The sequence below is a fragment of the Dermacentor silvarum genome, chromosome 5 (genome assembly GCF_013339745.2).
Source record: "Dermacentor silvarum isolate Dsil-2018 chromosome 5, BIME_Dsil_1.4, whole genome shotgun sequence".
NCBI classification, from domain to species: Eukaryota; Metazoa; Arthropoda; class Arachnida; order Ixodida; family Ixodidae; genus Dermacentor; species Dermacentor silvarum.
In genome coordinates, this window is record NC_051158.1 from 15,298,895 (window position 1) to 15,317,988 (window position 19,094).

At 47.4% G+C, this 19,094-nt stretch overlaps 2 protein-coding genes across 3 annotated transcripts in view; one reads left to right on the forward strand and one right to left on the reverse strand.

Moving 5' to 3' along the window:
* The window catches only part of LOC125945437 (lysosomal alpha-mannosidase-like), a 252,278-nt gene that overhangs the window by 7,028 nt on the left and 226,156 nt on the right, over positions 1-19,094 (forward strand). The gene's annotated exons all lie outside the window — the stretch shown is intronic.
* Positions 1,182-7,682, reverse strand: LOC119452937 (8.6 kDa transglutaminase substrate). 2 transcript variants are annotated; one of them, XM_049667420.1, is made up of 4 exons: positions 7,264-7,354; positions 6,096-6,159; positions 4,859-4,982; positions 1,182-1,867 (listed from the first exon to the last, which is right to left on the reverse strand). In XM_049667420.1, exons 2-4 carry the CDS (start codon positions 6,140-6,142, stop codon positions 1,700-1,702), a joined length of 339 nt encoding a protein of 112 aa, XP_049523377.1. In that variant the 5' UTR covers positions 6,143-6,159; positions 7,264-7,354; the 3' UTR covers positions 1,182-1,699. The 2 variants fall into 2 exon arrangements, with proteins under 2 accessions (XP_049523377.1, XP_037570828.1); XM_037714900.2 differs by lacking the exon at positions 7,264-7,354 and adding an exon at positions 7,549-7,682 and having other exon boundaries at positions 1,184-1,867.

Genomic DNA, 19,094 nt, shown 5'->3' on the forward strand with positions numbered 1-19,094 from the left:
TGCTTGGGAAATAATGTTCCTTGTGTATGGTTACTGCATCGACTAGGCATGTGCTCTATAGCTACCATCCGAGTGTTAGCACAATTCTTCTTTTGAAGGCTGGTGAGCTTTTTCACTGCACGTACAGGCAAAGAGAGTTTTGCAAAAACCAAAATTCACAAAGGGCGTCTTAAAAAAAAAAAGGAAATTATGCAGGTCCAACGCGCATCATGGCATCTGTGTGAAGCGGTGGTTTTTGAAGGGGTTATGCAAATGGCTATAAATTAGCACGCTTTATTCCTGCGTCTTTCCTGTAAAGGAAACTGAGGCACGCGCATGTGCTATTGGGCACCCATGCTCTATTGCACATTACACGTGGCGATCACCTCAAAGAGCTAGTTCGCGTTGGCACGATAGAAGTGTACGCGCGTCTGGGGCCTAATGGTTAGAGCGTCGGGCTGCTGGAACGTCGGTTACACCACACTCACCATAGGGCATGTAATTCAGGTTTCTTTTTTCTTTCTTTCTTTTTTTTTTGTTTAGGCGTTAACTACTTGGCATGACAGCAGCACATAGGGAGGAAAGTCTGCCATAGTTGGCAAAGAAAGCTTTGCTTGAAAACAGTAGATATTAGAGATTACGGACAATAACGCGTTGCAGAGATAACAGGCCACGAACATGTTGCTTGTGCGAAAAAAATGCACGTAATATTATTTGAAACGTTATCAAGACTTCTAAATTACGCTTTTAGTTGGGAGGAACGCAAGCGCAAGTAGTAAACCATTATAGTGAAAGCGCTTCGTTTACTTGAATTAGAGGAGTGGATTGCTTCAGCTCGGTGACTCCAGGAGTGGGAATGGTCCAACTTTCACCATCCAACTGGTCCAGCTTCATTAGAAGAAGAGGAATTAATGGAGATTTCCACTCTCCGGAATGGAGTGAATGAAGTGGAGGGCTCCACTGCGTCACTCTGCTGTCGATTGCTTTCAAATGTTTAACACGATACAAGAGGTCGCACCTTTGATTGGATATCCTGCGCTGATATCTTCCCGGCTGCCTTGCTTCAAGGCTATCTACTGGGGGCTGTAAAAAATACACCTTTATCCAACGACCTATAACCCGCTGCATGGAAGTTAAGCGCCATAACATTACGCTAGCTGACAGCGTATACGATAAAATAAACGCGCCCCCAAGTCAGAAAACGAGGCTTCATCGCTTTATTGGGTTGTCAAAGTGACGGCGCTTTGGCTTATCCGATTAGACGAGCACCGCTGCTGATGTGATGCCACGTGCATTGATGCACGTGGCGAAAAATTGGTACTGTAGCAGTACTATTCTGGACAACGGCGAATTCCGCCACATTGTCGAATCCGCCATCTTGTCAGCTTTGATTGGCCCAGAGGCCAGCTGCGGCCTCTCTGATTGGCTCAAAATGCCACCATTACAGGATATAACAATATGGCGGAACTCATCGATGTCCAGAATAGCGCTTTTGGTCCTGGGAACGAACCCGGAACCAACGCCAACTGCGACGCTTTCTTCCTGAGAAACTCGTAGGAATTTTCTTCAGTATCGTCGAGCTATGCATTGCAGCAGTTGGCAGTTTTCTCTTTCACAAATCTCCCGCCACACTGCGGGCTTCCGCAGAAACTTTATTCCTCCATCGCCATGTTTGAAGTCCGCCCCCGCGCGCTTCGATCGATGTGGCAGCCGGCTATAGTCAGTGTTCCTCGGTGCAGTTGCTGTGGTCATGCTGCTGCTGCTGCTGCACGTATTTGCACTGGCCTCGGGAGCCGAACTCGATGCGTACATTGGGGTTGTCGAGCACGCAGTCGTGATGTTCGGTGCAGCGGTGCTGGTACAGGGGAACGCACACCTCACCGGGACACTGCGGTCGTTGTGAGGAAGAACGAGTCGTTTGTCATGCTGGGTGAACGCGGCGAAGCTCATCAGCAATTCAGTGTTAGAACAAAAGAACACACCCACGGAAACGAGTCCGAACAAGACAAAGGGTTCACAGAGAGGTAGAGGCTTGGAGTGACCAACACGTGTCGCCAAAACGTGCCGCCCACTTTCTTGAATGATGCAACCGATTTTCTTTCTGAGTGGCGTAATGTGGATATATTGTAAACCCACCACTTATGTAACACCTCCTAGAGGGGTCTTCAAGGAAATAAAGTGAGGTGAAGTGTTCGAACAGGGGGGTAGGGGGGGGGGGGGGGAGTGACTGGAGTCAGCGCTTCGACAAAGGAAGCTTACCCTCATGAAGACATGATTTGTCTTCGTAAAGGGGATTTAAAGGGACCACTATAGAAAAAAAAAATATAACGTCGAGCTATAGATGAATAGATCATTCGTGTAGAAGTCTATCATCGTTTTCTGTGCGCCCATATATGACTTTGTTGCGTATGCAATCGCCCGCCGTAGGTCCCGCTGCTGCTTCTCAATTTGAATCGCCCGCGCACGAAAACAAACGAGTTGATGTAATCTCCCACGTGACCTCCCTCTATGCCACTCTCGGCAGCTCTGTGATTCAGCCAGTGATGACGTCACGTAACAGGTGATACTGTCCACAACAGGTGGCGCCACTGCGATTTTACATTATGATCTTTTTTTTTTTCTATTTTCTCACTGAGAATTCCTTATTACAGAATTAAGCGTAATATTTCGCTCTAGCTCGACTTGTACCGTTGTCACACGGCCACTTTTGATCTCGATCAAGCCCGATCCGGATCGAAGTTCTCGACCGCGATTGGCTCCCTCCCGCAGATAGCTCAAAGGAGCCAATTGTTACCGAAAAATTCGATCCCCATTGAGCTCGATTGCGATCGAAAGGCGCAGTTTGACACCCGTATTAATGTGGCCCTTTAATCCCCTTGTCGAAACAGGCTGAGGCTTCCCTTTCGTCCATTGCTGCTCACCCCCCCCCCCCCCCAAAAAAAAAAAAAAAAAAAAAAAGATGTTTCACATCCACCGCTAAGGGTAGTGCGCGGTGCTGGAATTACCTCTCCCATATATTGCTAAGGTTAATACATGTCGCAAATGTTTAAAGGGACACTAAAAAGAAAATGATTTCTTCTGTATCAGTAGATTACCCTTCCACAATACCCAACACACTACTCTTACCGCGAGAAGCCGCTTGGTAAGCCAGAAAGAAACCAAAAACACAGAAGGCGCGTGGCGATGCCACCTTGAAGTTCCCGCACCAGCTCACCGTGACGTCATGGACTTTGACAGCGTATTCTAGGTATCAGTTAATTTTTTAGCGGTAAAGATTAATTACATTGTGTTCTAAGGGAGCCTTGGACTGAATATGGCATGTTTCGCGAACTTTCACTGAACCAACGTGGCCCAAATACGAAAAATTACTTTAAACTCCTGACGTTACACCAAAGTGCTGACATTGCGGTTTCCGCGCGAAATTAAAAAAAAAAAAAAACAACGTTGAGCTTCATTTTCTCTTGTAATAATTCACCTATTGCAGTGTAACTAACGAGAGCAGTGTTCTCAAATAATACTTTATCAGTCTAAGTTGATTTATTGTTTCGCTTTAGTGTCCCTTTAATAAATTGAAGTTGATTTATTGTTTTGCTTTAGTGCCCCTTTAATAAATTGGATGGCGTGACAACTTCGTTCGCAACCGCCCGCGCCGTGTATCTCAGTTGGCATGGAGCATCGCACGTTGTCATGTGGTTAGGTTGGGTCTTTCCTTTCATCGTTTCCTTTATTTAAGAATCTGAAGCCTATATTGCAAATCAAACAATCATTTAAAATTATTTTTATAATTCAAATAAGAATAGAACGGTTAATTTTCTATATGGTCGTCTTAGCGTCATTGTGTGTCGGCTTCATATATATAGCTGCCACAGATTTCAGAAATGCCTATGGGAACTACTGAAATGAGGAAGGAAAACAGCAGGCTGGAAAAGTCACCGATAAAGTCCTGCTTCAATTTTCGACTGACAATGCGCGTTCAGCTTGTGGAACACCGAGGCGGTTGCGTTTCAGTCCCCGACTAAAACGCTTCAATTCACACTGGAAGCGGCCGAAATAAGTCTTGGTACCGAAAATGGAGAACTGCACAGCTGTACCCATCAGGCGAGTGATTTCCCATAAGTTTCCAATTCATGTACTGTTGGGGTCGACGTCTATACTTCTTATATTGTACATGAAGGAGTTACTGAGAAACAGCGTCTTTGCGTATACATGCTGGCTGCAATGTTCCCCTGTGCACGGTTATCTCTTGTAAGAAGCAAGGGAGGCTGAACCAGCATGTTGGTAATGTTGCATCTTTGGCTAGGAGCGCGACGATCTACATGGGAAGTGAGAGAAGTGACAGAAAAGAGCGCTGACTTGCAACAATACTTATTGCGCACATAACCCAGGCTTAAACACCACTCGATGGCACAAAAGAAAGCACAGGTGGGTGACACTTGTTCCGAACTTTGCTTCCAGCAAGCGGCATACATGCGTCTAGATATTGCACTTCTTTATCGCACAGTGATAATGAAGGGGCACTTACACAGCTCTCTCCCGACTTGTGAATTTCATGCGCTTCAATAGTCTCTCTATAGTTTGTTTGCTTTTGGGGTGACTGATACTTTGTGTGCCTTCGAATATGGGTCTGCAAACAATGATGGCGTCGGCAGTGGATGCCGAGATGTCACTTCTTTCACTGTCTTCCTGTCACTTCTCCCACTTCCCATGTAGATCGTCGCGCTGCTAACCAAAGGTCTCGTGAGAAGTCTGCGCATCAGGCCGGCTTTGATGATTTATGATGTTTATGATGGTATGAGCCTCTTTAGAACGAACGCATCTCCATAAAACAAAGAGGAACAAGACGCGTCTCACAAGTTCCTGGTATCACCTTTCATCGTACCTTGTAACAGACGTCGCAGCACCCGCAGTCGTCCTTGTAGGCACCGCATTTGCAGTTCACACGGTTGCACGTGACAGCGGCGCAGTTGACGTTGGCACAGTTCGGAGGTGACGTGCTGATTACACTGCATTCGTGACACGCACACAGATATGTCATCATCGTCGGTGGTCTACGAGTATTGCACATGAGCAGATGGATACAACTTTCGAACATATTTTCGATTCACGGCTTCGATCGTTTCCTATAGAAACGCGCATTTGCACGTTCGGTGGCACAGGGCAGAACACTTCGTCGTACACACGTATCACGCGAGTATACTAATGACTGTGATTTCCCCAACCGAACAACTCCAAAGAATGAGTAATGAGAAATCGTTCGATGCTGCTAGGTGCTTCGGATTCTCCAAAAGAATCTATATATACTATAGATTTCTGAGCGTTGATTAGGGGAGAGGTGCGGTTGTCTCTTTTATTGTCTCGTTGTCCAGAGGTCCTAGGAGACAACGCTGCTTCCCACTGGAGTAATGACATCTCAAGAGATCTTTAAACAAGCGGATAAATCTTTGCGAAATATTCGACTGATATTCAGCATTTGACGTTTCGCCGTGAGCTGCGCAACCGCTTGGAGCTGGCTAACACGACATCGCTACCACAACTCGAGGACCTTCAATTCTACTTCGTAAGTTTGCCATTGAACCGCGGGTTTTTTTCTATGTCGGTGCTTCGACGTGCAACGTCTGTAAGACCATGTAAACTCGCTTTCTGGCGTGGCTATGACGCAGAAAAACATTCTGCCCTCAGAAATGTGAACTTAAAGGCGCTTTTTTTGGAGGTCGTGATTCTCCTAATTTTCAGCGATTGTGCCAGCTGAACATTCTAACATGGGGTTCAAACAGAAAAGGGGTTCCTTGCATTCACAGTAGAATGTATGCACCCGCGACAATGGATCTGAAGTTGTCACGTGTGAAAACTTTATGCATTACTCGAAAAATTTCCGGAACGCATCTTTTTTTCCATGGGCACACGAAGTAGTACTGAGAAGTGTAGTGGCCCGAGGCTTGTGCGAGCCCGTCACAACCAGGGCCCCAATACCGACGCCACCTCCTTAATTCACCACGACTACAGCAGATTTCGAGCGAAATCGAGGTCACGAAAGGCCACATTGACTTTGGCTGCGTGCAGCTAAAACTACTGTGAAGTATACAATTATGGAGCCGAAAAGTTTGGAATAAACTCACCACGTGACTGCCAAGGAGAGCAGAACTAGCGAAATGGCTGTCTTCATCTTGAGCTACAGGACGTCTGCGCGCGGCAGGAAAAAAAAAAGTGTTTGATCTAAACACGCTATCGGTTGCATGGATATCTGATCTGGCGTAGAGATTGAAATCGATAATTGGACGACATCTCGTCTGGCCGTGAAGTAAATTAATATCAGAAAAAACAAACAATTAAAATCAGTACGTTGACAAAGGTGTTGTCAAAGAGGCCGATGTTGTTGCTTTTACACGAAAGCCTTGTTCACGCAGAGCCGGGGTCTTGTTCCTTTCTGTTTGTAATACGCCGTTAAGTTTGAGCGCAAAGCATCATCTTGCCTGTGACTTCATTTTGAAGCACCGTCACTTCGTAAGCAGTACAGTCAAGAGCATTCATGTGTGGGAACCGTGCTTGATGTTTAGCTGTCGGCTAAACTACCCAAGTGCTCATAATTGATAGCCTGCTTGTGAACAAGTGCTCTAGCGCACTACTGTCGGTCACTGTTGTCACGCTCTCCTTCAGACTACGGGGCTTAATTTGGTGCCTGTGCAAATGGTGATTGCGGTATTTTACTCGGTTGGAGGTCTAGTAGAATGACTGAACGGGTGTCCCATAGGGGACAGAAAACGCAGTCTGGAGTGGGAGGTGATTATATATAGCTGAAGTCATGAACTTGATAAATATTAAGGCGTAGGAGCGCGTCGGCTGACGCGACGAGTGGTGATTGGACACCGCTTGAAGAGGCCAGCTCGTTCAACAGGGGATTTAAACAGGCTCATAACATCGACGATAAGGATATGATGTTCGATATGTAGCTTTGTATTGAGCAGATGCCTACTGAACAGTGCTTTGAATTTTGCTTGTGTATCGTCGTCAACGGCGGCAGTCCCTACTCATCAACCTAAAACTACACAAGGTGTAAGCGGACTTCCTGCAATGACGAAAGCAGCAATTTGGAGAACAGCCTTTTCTTCACACTGGCTGCACACGCCTGGACAACAACTGGAGCACAAAATGGTACTTCGTGCTTGAAGCCAACTTAACTTTACGTTCTCTAGTGAGAAAACGTTAATTGGGCTGGTAAAAGTATAGTTTTAACTGGAGAGAGGCGTTCTTGAGAGATTGAGAGGGTTTCCCACGTATTATACTTACATCAAGTGGCCTATCTGCCATATAGACACTACCAGGTCCCGTGAATTTCGAAACGCAGGCGGACAGGAACTCCCGCTATGAATGCGAGACTGACACGCGAGCTAGCTGCTGCCGTTTTGACTTTGAGATTGTCCAGCGCTGACAAAGGGACGAACGAATACGCTATCTGTAGAGAACGCGGTGTCTCGTGTCTGTCGATTTGAACACCGTCAGATCAAGTTGCGGTATGCGCGCGAAGGTGCAATCGCGGATAGCGCTAAACGAGAGACGATATAATGTGCTCACCCAAGCCGAGCTGTTCCCTCTGCGCGTACGCCTGGCACACTAAAGGCCGTCGCAGTGCAATACGGTTTGTATGTATATATATAGCCGCAAATAGTAATTGCTGTTTTATCTGCCGCTGGCTCTGTCACTCCCGACCACACTTGCCCGACCCCCGGCCGGTTCATTTTCTCCTGTAACGAAAAACCTGAACTAGTCTCGACTGAACTCCGCAGTCGTGTTTATTTTCTCTTCCTTTCCTTCTTTCTTTCTTCCCGCTTTCTATCCACCCAGTGGCTGCGAGGGCGATGACAGAGATTAACATGTCCCGTCTCCCTCCAGACGGAAAACTGAGACTGTTTACGAAACCGAGAGCGCGCTGACTGTCTAGTGTCTATGGACTTGGAGGAATTCGCGACGGATGTGTGCAAATAATGTTCTCTAACTTGTGAATAATGTCGGTTTGGCCGGACGAAAGAATTCGTCCAACGAAGACCCGGTAAACTCGCGATAGCTCTGTGCTTCTAGTTCAACATTTCTTTGGGAACCATCTAAAAGGGGCAATGATTATGGGAAGAACCGGGTTGTTATGGTGCCTCATGTGTAAAGGCAGATAATACTAACGCTACAGACGTGAAGGGTTGACGGCCCGTTTACAGTGTCATGACGTCATCATAGGGTCGCGGACCTTGCGCCTAACCGTATAAGATGGCATGCTAAGGTCGCGGGACGGCAATCGCGTTCACTGCGAAGCCATCTGTGCACATGTCCCAAGGCAGCAGACGCCCGGGGGGCTGAGCGTGTGGCTTATATTAGTGACTCTCCGGGTAGTGACATTCAGTCGGCCGGATGCCTCTTTCGTATGTGTATGTGACAAGTATTATAACAGAGACTGGGAGAGGGAGGAGCTTCCATTAACCCTGAAACTTGAGTTATTTAGCATGGAACTTATAGTTACATCGCTGAGGTCGCAGATACAATCCTGTGTAAGCTACCTTCCAACCCTTGGGAGCTCATAATTTCAATTCTTATCTGTCGCAATTTGTCCAAGAACTAATTTATTCTTCTCTGGTAGTGTGGCGAAGGAGTTATATTGTCGATTTTTATTATTCTCTAACGTCTTTTAAGTTCAATTACCTATTCTTACGCAGACTACTATATTGCTTTGTGTCAAGTTATCAGTATCGGTCAATCATTTCACCAGAAAACTACATTCCAGTTTCCTCTGGAAGTCTTGCCGGACTTGGATACGCGTAAAAATGTTCGTGTCTATTATTTTTCCTTTCTTTCATCTTTCGCCGTGGTCGCACGAAGTAGCACGCCAGGCGTTTATCCGGGCTAACATCTTGAGCTTTCAATGAAGGACAAGTCTCTCTCTCTCTCTCTTCATTCTTATTTCCTTCCCAAACGCAGATAGTCCATGATTGTTGCGGTTCCCAAAAAACTCACTATTGCACGATATCCCACACTGCTTACAAGCTTTCGCCGTGGGTAGAAGCCCTTAACTTCCACGGCTTCAACACTTTACGCCCTCTTTCAGAATAACCCTAACCCAAACCTGTTCTTAGCGCTGGAGCTAAGAACCACGTACTCTGTGGGTGCGAGGAACAAATGGAAACCTTGCAAAGTAATACATCGCTTCCAGTCACCACAACGGCTCATTAGAAAAAAAAAAAAAAAAAAAAAAACGTGGGGGCAGCTTGCACTAATGATGCACGGCTGCAGTAACCAGCGGAGCTGGTGATCGACCTAGCTTCTTCCAGGTTTTACTAGGCTTGGCTAAGTTTGGCTAGGAAATGATAAGTGCTGCTAGGCACGGTATTCCGAATCGGCTCGCCGCCGACCTGCATATTCTCGCTTGGCCGCGCGACGCGCTTCAAGTTGAGTGGCTTCTTCTTCGGGTGTCCGGGTCTTTGGTTGTCCCAGGTCAAGGCTACATGTACTCGCCACAGAGTCAACGAGAGTTCTGCCGCCGTCTCGGCGGCTCCGAGCTTTATATCCCGGGTGACGACACGGCCAAGCTGCGCCTCCACACTTGCCGGGGCGTGGCTGGTTGAAACCTGCCGAGCCGCCGTCAGAAGCGCCTGCTGCAGTCACGGACACCGTGCGCCTTTGGCGCGAACGCGGAGAAACGGGGAAACGCGGACGGCCTTGGCAGCAGCTCTGCGCGTTGCCTCATTGGTGCTGCTACAATTTATTTCTCTCTCCCTCTCTCACTCTCATTTTCTCTTTCTCTCTCCCGAGCATAGCGCGCGCCGCGTGCGTGCTCTCCTTCCCTCTCCTTAACGTCCCATGTCAAGGAAACATGTGCACGGCACGGAGAGTAGGTGAAGCACACGCCGCTCCGCGAAGTGGTTGCTAGGCAACGGGCGGTGACGTCATCGTTCAGCAAGGTTTTTGTACAGGCTCCACGGACTGACGGTCGGCTTAAACAGCTCCGATGTTAAATGTAATTAACGGCAGGGAAAGTCCGACCTCCCAGAACGAACCACTGACAACGAAAGCGGGCGAAGCAGTCAAACAAAAGCTACTCATTAAAAAGAAAATGTCAGTTTGGACCGAATCTGAAGCATTGAAAGCAATATAGCGACGTTTACCATTGCTGATAATCAGAATTAACGCTCCAAAAGTGTGAGTAGCGCTACAAGCGCTACTCACACGACGGACGGACACGACGGACGGACGGACAAACAGACGGACATCATCGTGTCCCGCTAACGCACAATAAATATACAGACACGTCGCAAGCTAAACATGTGCAAGTCCCCCGCAGGGGCGTCTGCGTGAGCAGGCGTTTGGTGTGCTGCGACTCCACGGACCCGAGCACAAGAGGGTTGGACCCTCCCGCGTGTCGCCGTGCGCGGCTTAGCCGTGTCTGGGGAAAGGGGGATCCTGGAGGTTGAGCCGATGCCGGGTGTTTGGACCTTTAAGGCCCCCCGGCAGAGGCAACACACCTCTTCGGCCTCTGCTTCACATAGACGGCACCTCCAGACTGACCCACCTGGAGGAAATCGGCAGTCGCCTTTTCCTGCCCCCTCTTCAATCTTTTGTCTTTCTCTCTCACTTTTCCATCTGTCCTGTCTTCTAGTCACTTCTTTTCACTTCCGAATTTCTGGGCGGCAAGGGTTAACCTGGTGTAGCTATCCAACCTTGGGTATTTTATATTAGGTTATAGCGGCGATGCATGGCTGGCGTCTGCAAGCATTCCATCCTTGTAGCGTCCCCTTGTTGGGCTCGGTGGTGGGTGGCTACCATCGCCGCCGAATTTAGCAATTTCATATGGCAAATCCTTTTCCCCCACTTCCTGATCGCTCCCTGAAAAGGGGGCGCACCGATGACACTTTCAACTTTTTCATGAAACCCAAAGAAATATTTCCCAAGTACCATGTCATTCATAGCCAACACGAAACGAAGACAGTCTGTACTATATCTCCATTTGTCGTAGCAAAATGCCTGACAGAAGCAATTGGCCCAGGTTACAAGGTAACTAAGATGGGAAGCGGAGACCTGCTTCTGGAAGTGCGTGATAAACCCCAGTATAACAAATTGTCTAAACTTGTTGCATTTGGTGACATCCCCGTCTCAGTGGGCCCTCACAGGTCAATGAACACTGTACGTGGTGTCATCTCGGATGACGACCTTCTAGAACTCAGCGAAAGTGAGCTGTTGGATGGATGGCAAGACCAAAACGTAGTAAAGGTTCAAAGAATTAAGTTAAGGCGTGACGACAAGGAAATTCCCACAAAGCATGTAATTATCACGTTTGGAACAAGTGACCTTCCAGATTCAATCGAGACGGGATATTATAAGCTCCGTGTACGACCGTACATACCCAATCCGCGCCGATGCTTCAAGTGTCAGCGTTTTGGGCATGGGTCTCAGAGCTGCCGAGGGCGCGCTACTTGTGCAAAATGTGCTTCTAAAGAACACGCCTCAGATAACTGCACTTCCACAACCCATTGTGCCAACTGTGACGGAGACCACCCCGCCTATTCGCGATCGTGCCCGTCATGGAAGAAAGAAAAAGAAATATTACAGCTCAAAGTCAAGCTAAACATTTCCTTTCCAGAGGCGCGCAAGCGTTTTTCTGCCCACAACCAGTCCAGTCCTTCCTACACCGATGTGGCGCGCCGGGGGGCAGCGTCACATCCTGCGGCGGCTGCCCGAGTCACACAGAGTGTGACAGCGGTGACACCATCAGCCCCCCTGGCAGGAGCAGCCAGTGCTGTTCCGCCCCCTACATCGCAGGGCCAGCAGTCCTCCGGGCCTGCCGGTCCCAGGGCCACTGCTCGTGCAGACCGGCCCCAAAAGCCCCCTAGTGTGCCCGCGGAGCGGGCAGCAGCCAGCGCCTCTGACGAGGCAATGGATGCAATCATCACTACTCCGGCGTCCCAGGCGCCGAAGGAACGGCGTAGCTCCATGGAGCGCGTCGGGAGAAAAGAAAAATCCCGTATTACGGGGCCTGGAAAGGTCTCGTGAACTAACTTCTATCTTTCTGTACACACATCACTAACTTCTTTTCCATTATGGATACCCAAGTATTACAATGGAACGTGAGAGGACTTCTACGTAATCTTGACGATGTTAAAGAACTCCTCCGCAAATTCAGTCCAAAGGTGATGTGTGTACAAGAAACACACCTAAAATTAACACAGACGAACTTTTTAAGGCAATATGTCACTTTCCGCAAAGACCGCGACGACGCTCTCGCCTCGTCAGGGGGTGTGGCCGTAATGGTCGATAAGGGCGTTGCATGTCAGCAATTAAGCCTCCGAACGTCCCTTGAGGCAGTTGCTGTCCGAGCATTGTTGTTTGGTAAACTAGTCACAATTAGCTCCATCTACATTCCCCCTTCCCATCAGCTTTCCAGAACAGAATTTCAGAGCTTCATCGATGAACTTCCTCCGCCATACATAGTCGCTGGTGACCTTAACGCTCATAGCCCCCTGTGGGGCGACTCTCGTTGCGATGCGCGAGGGCGCCTTATAGAAAATTTCTGTTTTCTTCAGGTGAATGTGTATTGAACAAGAAAGAACCTACGTACTACAGTATTACACATAACACATACTCGTCCATAGACTTAAGCATAGTGTCGAGCACTCTAATGCCATACCTGGAGTGGTCCGTCCTCAAGAACCCCTATGGAAGCGACCACTTCCCAATTATGTTGAACTCAACGAAACGAGATGGATGCTTGTCACCACCTCCTCGATGGAACATGGACTCGGCGAACTGGGAACTGTTCCGAGAGCTAACACACTTAGGCCGTGATGACATTGTTGCTCTTAACGTGGACGACGCCGTAGCATATCTAACTGGTTTTATTATTGACGCTGCTACAAAATGTATTAAACAAACTAGTGGACTGGCTCAGAAGCGCCGCATTCCTTGGTGGAACGAAGAATGTCGTAAAGCCCGCAAAAATCAAAACAAAGCTTGGGGATTGCTTCGCGATTCTCCTACTGCCGAAAATCTTATTAATTTCAAACAGGTTAAATCGCAAGGCAGAAGGACACGTCGACGTGCAAAGAGAGAGAGTTGGGAAAGGTACATTTCTGGAATAAATTCCTACACAGACGAGGCAAAAGTATGGAACAGGGTGAATAAATTAAAGGGCCGTGAGACGAACCCGCTGCCCTTAGTGAGTACCCAAGGAGATGGCCTGGAGAATCAGGCAAACTGTCTGGGCGAACACTTTGAATATGTCTCCAGTGCATCTCATTATACACAAACATTCCTGAGGTTCAAAGAACGCGCAGAGCGACAGCCCCTCGATCGGAAATGTGCCCGAAATGAACATTACAACTGCCCGTTCAGTTTAGCTGAACTTAAAGCTTCTCTTGCTTGTTGCAACGGTTCGGCACCAGGTGCTGACCGTATCATGTATGAAATGATCAAGCACCTACACCCTGAAACACAAAAGACACTTCTCTCTCTTTTTAATGTCATGTGGGCTGCTGGTTCCATTCCATCTTCTTGGAAAGAGGCTATAGTAATCCCCATACTTAAACAGGGCAAGGACCCGTCCTTACCTAGTAGCTACAGACCCATTGCTTTGACAAGCTGTCTTTGCAAGCTCTTCGAAAAGATGATTAACCGGCGCCTAATCTGTGTCCTAGAAAGCAACGTAATACTAGATCCTTACCAATGTGGCTTCCGGAAGGTAGGTCGACTACAGACCACCTTGTCCGCATCGAGGCAATCATAAGGGATGCCTTTATACACAAACAGTTTTTTCTCTCCGTATTTCTTGATTTAGAGAAGGCATATGACACCACATGGCGCTTCGGTATTATCCGAGACCTTTCCGCTATGGGTGTCCGCGGCAACATGTTGAGTACTCTGCAAAGCTACCTTTCTAACCGTACCTTTCGTGTAAGGGTGGGCCAGGCCTTGTCTAGGTCTTTCACCCAGGAAACTGGTGTCCCGCAGGGCGGTGTGCTTAGCTGTACACTGTTTATTGTGAAAATGAATTCTCTACGCGCGGCTATTCCACGAACGATGTTCTACTCTGTATATGTAGATGATGTCCAGATTGGTTTTAAATCGTGCAACTTTGCTGTCTGCGAACGACATGTCCAGCATGGCTTAAATAAAGTGGCTAAATGGGCTGATGAAAACGGTTTTAGGTTGAGCCCACAGAAAAGCACATGCGTCCTTTTCACTAATAAGAGAGGAATAGTACCAGACCCTGCTATTGAGCTGTCTGGTACCACATTACCTGTAAGCAAAGAGCACAAGTTTCTAGGCATCATATTGGACTCAAAACTCACATTCGTTCCGCACATCAAATATTTGAAGGCTAAGTGCCTGAAAACAATGAACTTATTGAAGCTGCTGTCGCGTACAACATGGGGCAGTGACAGGAAATGCATTTTGAACTTGTACAGGTGCCTTGTCGGCTCACGACTTGACTACGGGGCGATAGTTGACCAGTCTGCTGCACCCAGCGCTTTAAAAATGTTGGATCCTGTTCACCATTTAGGAATCCGCCTCGCGACTGGGGCCTTCAGGACAAGCCCCGTACAAAGCCTTTATGTGGAAGCGAACGTGTGGTCGCTCCACCTTCAGAGGACTTATGCCAGCTTTATATATTTCCTTAAAATAAATTCAAACCGTACACATCCTACCTATTTTACCATAAACGATACCACATCTGCCACACTATTTAATAATCGACCAACAGCGAAGCAGCCCTTCTCGCTACGCGTGAGAAAGCTCAGTGAAGAAATGGGTGCTGCACTACTTGAACATTGCCTAATGCCTCCAGCGAAGCTGCTACCGCCTTGGCAGTGGCAGCTGGTTGAATGTGACACATCGTTTATTGAAGTAACAAAACACGCGCCAGATGCACACATTCAAATGCACTTTTTAGAATTAAAGTCAAAATACTCTTGCCCTGAATTTTGCACAGACGCATCAAAGTCACATGCTGGCGTTTCCTATGCGGCAGTCGGTCCGTCCTTCTTGGAATCCGATGTACTTTATCCCCACACAAGCATCTTTACGGCAGAGGCCTATGCAGTACTATCGGCGGTGAAACACATTGATAGATTGAAACTCCAAAAGGCTGTAATATTTACCGACTCTTTAAGCGTTGTTAAAGCGTTAATGATGCCGCAAAAACATAAACACCCTGTAATTATGAACCTCTACTCACTGATCTGCTCTGTTTATGCATCTAAACAACAAATCATAATATGCTGGGTGCCTGGGCATAGAGACATTGAGGGTAATGTTCTTGCCGATCAAATGGCCACATCAATAACATCGCACGCTATTAATCCTACCGCTGCTGTCCCTGTAACAGATTTGAAACCTTTCTTGCGGAAGAAACTGCGAAGCTACTGGCAACGTTTGTGGGATGCGCAAACAAATAATAAGCTTCACTTGATTAAGCCACAGTTAGGTTTCTGGCCCTCTGCATCAAAAACACGGCGAACTGATGTCCTATTCTGTCGCCTCAGAATAGGACACACATATGGTACCCACAATTTTCTATTGAATGGTAATGATCCTCCAACCTTTGGTAGATGTGGCGAGAGGCTCACCGTTCTTCACGTCCTCCTGGAATGTAGGGAAGCCGAGAGAGAGAGGAAGAAACATTTTCCTCTGGCATACCGCTGTTCTATCCCTCTTCATCCTGCTATGTTTCTTGGCAAAGAACCGCTTTTCACTACCAAAGCAGTCCTCGCTTTTTTGAATGATGTTGTCTTGCATGTTATCAGCCCAAGAAATACGTAATGCATCCTCTCTCAAGAGGATGCCACTGTGATAATAGTTCAGTTTAGCCTCTGACATATCTTAGTATATCATCAATCTTTTACAATGCATCCCTCGTATCGATATCACACTTCATTAGTCATTGCCATATTCTTAGTAACTATAGATTTTACGCATTTTACAGCGACTATTTTAGGCCTCTTTACAGCCATGCCACATCTGTTTTATCCACTCCTTCTAATTCACCATTCATGTACCACTGACACGTCATTATCATCGCCTTGGCGCTCTTTGGCCGCATCTGGCCCTTGCGCCAAAAAACTCCAACAATCAATCAATCAAACATGTGCAAGTCAAAGACGGTTGCGCAAGCAGTCAACCTCATGGGTTAAGAAGTGCAAGGATCTGTGTCCTTTTTGATAAAAGAAAACTTGGGAGACGGTTAAGCTTTGCCTTAAGAAAAAAAAAAAAAGAAAAGCGTCAGTTTGCGCTGGTCAGCCAATGACAACGGCGGAGCCCTTCCTCTGTCCCGGACAGTCCGGGCATTCAAGGCGCGGGCCGCAGTCCCGTCGCTCAGAGTTCCCTATCGACAGTCTGCCTGCGCTCGATGCCACCGGTAGCCGACCTGGGCCCGGGGTGTTAACCCACAAGGCGTCGTGCGTATCCTCGTGACCCTCGGGATTTGATCCTGCCACCTCCCCTCGCCAGAAGACGATCCAGTGCCTCGCACCACTCGTCCATGCGGCTCGGGTGATCATCAGTGGTCGACCGGGATCTATATACATGTGGGTCGCAGTTCCAGCACTATTATCTACACCATACTTTCGATCCATGTCGCGCATGTACTGACCACTAAAAACGTCGGACGAGCACTTACAGCCCACTGCTCGAGGCAATAATATCGCGTGATAACACCACGTAATGGTATGAAAACGTAACTATGCTAACGTAACTAACAGAACATCAAAAATAGAAAGATAAAAAATACAAAAAGGGCTACACTGCGTCGGTAAGGTAAACAAGAAAAATTAAGTGGGTTTGAGTACATATAGGGGATGAGTATGGTTAGTTAAAAGGCAAGATGGTTAGTTAAAATTTTGCGGACTGATTTACTGTCACTGCACGAATTTGTTTTCTGGGAGGCGATTCCAAACGACAACGGCAGAAACAACCGCACGTATTTGTAGTGATGTTGCTTGGCCCATGGTTTAGCTGGGAAGAGTGTAATTGGCCAACGCAGTCTTCGAACTCTTGGTACACATCACCCTTAACATGGCTGCCAGTTTCTGAAAACAGAATTGATACCCCTTTTTGGTTCTGAAATGGCAGCGGGGGAGCGAAACTGTAAGCTTTCATATATAACACCTCCATATAAACAGAAAACGATGGTGTAGCAATTTTTTTCTGCCCTTAATTGACCCACACACTTAAAAAAAAAATACTGCATATCTCCCCAAGCATGCCCACATTCCCTCTAAATATAAACTTGGTGAATGATGCAGTTATCTTAGGACACCTAAAAAACGAACATATAGCGTCTTCGAGTGCCTCTATAAGCGGTGACAACCGAAGATTTACAAACAAGCTCCGCCCACGAAACCGCCCTGCACCTGCACTTCGGCTTGAAAACTCCGCTCGCAGCTTAATGACTTTGCTCTGCGAATGTTTATAACTGCTAGGATGACCGAAAAATAAAAGCTCGCTTTTCCAAGTTAAAATATAACCTTCGGCTGAGAGCTGATGTCAGGATAAGCCATAAAATTTGCTTTCCCTTCGTACAGTCGCTAGAGTTTGACCTTTTCTTTTAAATATAACAAATCTCATCAAATTATGTGCGGTGGTTGCCGAAAACTATTTTTAATTTCCGAAGTGTTTATATAGCGGGCCCTCAGCTAATGAATGTAACGCCCCTGAAGACCTGCAACATGTACTGTGCGACTGCGGCCGCTACTTGTCAGAGAGACAGTCTTTGAAGGCGGCACTACACCTGCTACGGACCCGAGCTTCGAACTGCGGCACATTCTCGGCCCGTGGCAAAGCACCATCTGTGCCTTGCGCACGATGAAAGCGCTCCTGATGTTCTTGCGGGCCGCAAGTCTTAAGGAAACTGTAAATACCTCTATGTAGCCTAGCGTCGTAATTTTATTTACCTAGAGAGAAACACTTAATCAGTTTAGTCTAATGAAGTATTCGTTCAAAACTCTATTTTGAGTTAATTCTGCGGAAATAGGCTGATTATTAGATCTGGAAATGAAAGTCAAAGTTCCGTTTTTTTTTTTACTTTGAGCCGAAACGCCAATGTCAGTATACGTCAGTGTGACGTAACATATTTCAAAGATGTTTTTTTTCGCCCTTCTTATTTGGGCCCTTGTGGCACAGTACAAGCACTTGCAACTTGCTAAGTTGAAGCTCTGGCTCGTTTGTAAGAGAATGCAGTCCATCTTTGGTTATAAATATTTAACATTTTACAGAAATAAACTTGAATCTTGAAAACGAAACTATGCTCCAGCAGACGCCTTCAAAATCCATGACGTCATTGCGAGATGTTGGGGGAACTTCACGGCGGAGTCGCCACCTGCCTTGGGTCTTTTCTGGCTTATCGAGCTTCCTTTCAGTATACCCTATATGACTCGCTTTTTATTGCGATAGCAATTATATGGACACTCAAAAGCAGATTTCTGCCGTCGCCGTCGCCGTGAGGTTCCGTATGACGTCAATGGAGATGAAATCGTCGCCGCGCGCCGAACGCTGTATGTGCGAGTGAAAGGGTGCGAGGGGCGCGCGCTTTCACGGGGAGTGAACGCACGGCGGAGAACAAACGCGCGTTCTGAGCCGTGCTCGCTTAAGGGCTGCAGAAGTAGGCGTCTCTTTCCCCCTTTACAATCACCATATATGTAGAGCTATAGGAGGCTATGGTAGAGCAAACGCGCCTTCTTCCGACGTGCGAGAGGCCGTGGGGGGGGGGGGGGGGGGGGGGGGGGGGGGGAGGAAAGGGAGGCGACGTTTAGCTGCGGCACCAAGTGCCTATTTATATCAGAGGCTCCGGCAACAGTCACCAACGCCGCACGCATTTTGAGCGAACGCGGGCAAAACGCCGACGGCGTCGACAACAGTTCTGCGTGTTGCCGGTGCTGCTGCATGTCCAAGTTTATACAGCTGATAAAGCTAATATCATTTACTCCGTATAGCTCTCTACAAGTTTGCTATCGCAATTGATGCTTCGCCTTTCAGGTGAAACTGCGACATTTTTTTTTGCATTACAGAAGGGTAACTTACCAACACAGCTCAAATTATTGTTCTCTGCAATGTTCCTTTAAAGTAAACCCTACCGCCGCAGTGAAGTGCGG

Bases quoted from the DNA above. Each gene is read 5' to 3' on its own strand.
- LOC119452937 (XM_049667420.1), bottom strand. From the start codon at position 6,142: ATGAAGACAGCCATTTCGCTAGTTCTGCTCTCCTTGGCAGTCACGTG. The intron at 4,983-6,095 runs GTGAGTTTATTC...TCACGAATGCAG, and splicing joins CTCTCCTTGGCAGTCACGTG to TGTAATCAGCACGTCACCTC. The intron at 1,868-4,858 runs GTACGATGAAAG...CAACGACCGCAG, and splicing joins GCTGCGACGTCTGTTACAAG to TGTCCCGGTGAGGTGTGCGT.